This window comes from Echinops telfairi, unplaced genomic scaffold (assembly GCF_000313985.2).
Source record: "Echinops telfairi isolate 266 unplaced genomic scaffold, ASM31398v2 ScPeMD7_5868;HRSCAF=6743_0, whole genome shotgun sequence".
In the NCBI taxonomy this organism is placed as follows: domain Eukaryota; kingdom Metazoa; phylum Chordata; class Mammalia; order Afrosoricida; family Tenrecidae; genus Echinops; species Echinops telfairi.
Genome location: NW_022109767.1, coordinates 2,098,547 through 2,102,254, shown reverse-complemented (window position 1 = coordinate 2,102,254; position 3,708 = coordinate 2,098,547). Strand labels below are relative to the sequence as shown.

Sequence of the window (3,708 nt, the reverse complement as noted above, 5' to 3'; positions counted from 1 at the left end):
GCAAGAGTTCCACAGGAGAGTTATTTTAAAAAACATTTGTTAAAGCTTTAAAAATGAGCACCACAGCCTATGCAGCTTGCTGGTCTTGCCTATTAAGTTCCAGGAAGCAGAATGACTGAGGCAGGGAGGGCTTAACAGGTAGGCCTTTGCTCTTGATGTTTCCTCGGGGGGGAAAAAAGATTTTTCAGATAAATGACTTCACAGAAAACCCAAGTAGAAGCAACCAAATTTGGAGAAGCAAAGGGTAGAGTGGTATGTCAATTTCCGTGGAAGCAGTTTCAATATGTGAATGCTTGATGCGTTGCATATGGGATGAACGCTGGGTGAACCTGGCTCCTGGTGTCCAGGAGAGTTGACAGAATATGATCTCAGGTTAACTGGGACTGGTCATCACCCACCGAGGCTTTGGATTAAGGCAAGAGGTCCACGTGTCTTTAAACTATCACTAGGGTTGGAGAAAGAGAAAGAAAAAAAGTAAGTTCCTTTAAATAAGTCACGTGGACCTAAGATGCATATGAAATTTCTGGTGTAATCATACGAGTAATGAGCATTGCATTAAGTGTTCAGCATACGACAGGCATTTTCTGAAGCGCTTCATGTGTTTGAAAGTATTCCCTCCTCTCAATAGCAGCCCTACGAGATGGAGAATGGTATCATCCTCACCCTGTTGACTGAGATCCAGAAAGATGGAAAAAACTGGCCCAAACTCACTGGGATGGAAAGTGAAAAAGCCAGGCTTCTCACCCAAACAGCTGAGGATAAGAGTTCAAAATCTTAACCACTAAATTAACCGTTCAACTCTACACTTCCTGTATCTGGCTGACTACGTGGGCACAGTGTAAAACCACTGAAGGAGGAGAGGTAGACCAGAGATGGGAGAAGAGAAGAAAATCGGAGTTTCAAACGGCAACGCTTGGAAGAGAAAACCCCTCGGTCCTTAGGAGTGACCAGTGATGGTCCTATGTTGGAGATATCCCGGCCTTAAATCCACTTAGAAGGTGGAAGGAAGTCAAAATTGATAGCTAAAATATGTCCCACTTGGGCCATATTTATATTAAATACATGCAAGTATACAAGCATTCATGTATGTGTATCAATCACATATTTATATATCCTTCTGTAAGTATACATGTATTGTCTACAGAGATTCAATGGTCCTGGGGCACCCTATATTTTATTTGCTGCATCTGGCCCTCCTCTCTGAGGAACCAAGCGAGCTGTGGGGCAACCACCCAAAGCCACTGAGCATCGAGTCAATTCTGACTAGGATTCCAGGAGCAGACAGTCCCTTCTTTCGACTCAAGTGGATTCAAACTGCTGATCGTGTGGTGAGTTGCCCAATGCACAGCCCACACCACCACCAGGGCTCCCCCGTCCAGTACGAGTGGCGCCGATCGACAGTGGGTGCCCTCTGCTGACACGTTCGAGAGGCACAATGCTAGCTTTAGCGATAGAGTTACTATCCAGGGCAGGGACCATTGGGACTCTGCTTCTTATTCTTTCTTTCTTTTTAATTGCAACCATGGTGTCATAGAAATACTACGAGGCTTTAGTAAAGTGCCCCCTTCCACCACCACCCAACTCCTACACACACACACACACACACACACACACATTCTAGGTAAAGGGAAGAGGAAACCTAGGAGCATTGTGTCTGAAGATCACACTAATCTCCCCCACACATACCATAGAGCCTTACTGTTCACTGAGCTAAGAGCTGGTTTTTACAGGAGACAGAGAAATGAAGCAAAGCTCGACGAACTTTTGAAATCCGAGAAAGTCCCTAAATGAGCAAGAAGAAATGCTTTGGCACGTAGGAGAGAGAGAAGTGTGGCTGATTGACACCGTTAACAATTTCTAAGAGAACACATCCCCTGCCGAGTCTAGTTACCAACAGTCACCCAGGAGAAAGCAAACGGTCCTTGGTACCTTCCATCTAAGTCTTCAATATCTTTCATGAACACCCCCCCTTGGTGCTTGCACAGATTCTTGCATGCCTTCAGGTGGCTGTTATTCTTGTATAAAATGTAGCCTTTGCCAGTACTCTTATTCTGCAAAAAATTGATTCCTTCTTTGAGGTTGTCAACTTCAGCAGGTGACAGGTGCAACAGGGTCTCAGTTGTTTGTTCAATGCTATGGAGAGAAGGGGGGAGGGGAAACATTTTGAGGGGAGACATTCGTAACACAAGCTTTCAAGAGATAATCATTTGGAACTGACAGTTTGAGGACTTCTTACAACGTTATTTCTTAAGCAACCTCCCTGTAATTGCCAAGTACCGAGGGTGGAGCAAAGAGTGGGCACTCAACCAGCATCTTCAAGGTTGGCAGTTCAAATCCACCCAGCAGAGACTCAAAGAGGACCACCGAGAAAAACCTACAGAGAAGTTCTCCTCTGTAAAACACCCAACTGCCAGGAGGGCCAACCGGCTCGATGGCAACCCGGTGTGCTTTCTCCTTTCCAAGGAGCAGCTGGGGGCTAGAGGGTACACCTTCTTCTTTCCTTTAAAAGTTCGGTCTACCTCTTGTTCGTCTCTCTCCAGTCTCCTTGGCTGCCACTGCCCTTCTCAGGTGCCTGCACTTGCCAGCCCATGGTCTGCAGGCTCCTCTCTCCGGGTATTTCAAATGAAACCAGGGTGGCTGCTTGTGGCTTGGGTTCCTCCTGTCTCTCATGAGGCATCTGCCCAGAGAGGGAGGGTGTGTGTCCCTTTAATCTCATTTCCGCTGCCACTGCTTCCTCTGTGCACCACGCCTCCCCCAGAAGCCCACCAGTGCGTTCACCGCCACCAATGCACATAGCTTTTCCACCTCTATGTCTTTGAGCAGTGATTTCCTTCTGCTTGACAGGCAAGCCCTTCCCCTCACCCGTCACCACCACCAACCGGTCCTTCCCCCTCGGTTGTGCGCTCTCCTTTCCCAAGGGCCGGTGGAACATTGGAACCCGGTGTGTCAGGTTCTCTGGTTTTCTAAGCCACTGCTTTAGTCAGTCACCTGCCACCAGATTTATCTTCAGAAGCCACCTGCCTCTCTCTCTGGTGGCAAAGGAAGCATGAAGGGCGTTGCTGTGTGGTTTCCAAAGAAACTCCAGAGGCAACACTGCTCAAACCCGGGTCTCTAAACAGCCAGTCTCTGTCGTGTAACCCCGAGGGTACAGAAGAGGATCCATTGAGCCCTCAGCGTCCCTTTTATGTTTGCTGGCACATCCATGAGACCAAATCAGGGTGCTGGCTGTTCACCTGTGCGCTCCACTCCAAACCAAAGTGGCTGACGTTCGCTTTGTATTTTAACTTGACACTGATTGGGTTCCCAGGCCCGTTTGTTGGTTTGCTTTGGTTTGGTTTGGAAGAGCAACAAAATTCCCTAAGTGGGGGATAAAATCCTCTCAAAGACTGCCAGAGAAGCAACTTCGAGTGTTAAAAGATAACGGCAGATAACTCATTCTCCCTGCCTTTTCTGGTCTAAGTTCCTGGGAACCTGATTTGCAACAGACATGAAATATCTCAAGAGATATTTATTCATTATCTCTCCAAACGATAATGAAAAGGTTCTCTACCGGGAGAAATACATTCTGTAGCTCATGGTTTTTCTCTTAAGAGTACATTGATCTGACAGGAAGCCCAAGTCTGCACTGGGCAATCCCTGGGATCATTTAAGACGCAAATGAGCAGAGCTGACTATGTTACTGCCTCTGTGTGAGTGAATCATGTAGCC

At 47.1% G+C, this 3,708-nt stretch overlaps 1 protein-coding gene across 1 annotated transcript in view; it reads right to left on the bottom strand.

The window, feature by feature from the left end:
- LOC101653591 (cytidine monophosphate-N-acetylneuraminic acid hydroxylase) overlaps window positions 1-3,708 on the bottom strand; it is a 134,045-nt gene that overhangs the window by 59,882 nt on the left and 70,455 nt on the right. The window contains exon 2 of the mRNA XM_013007206.2: window positions 1,892-2,133. Coding sequence (XP_012862660.2) covers window positions 1,892-2,133 — 242 coding nt within the window. The remainder of the gene's footprint in view (window positions 1-1,891; window positions 2,134-3,708) is intronic.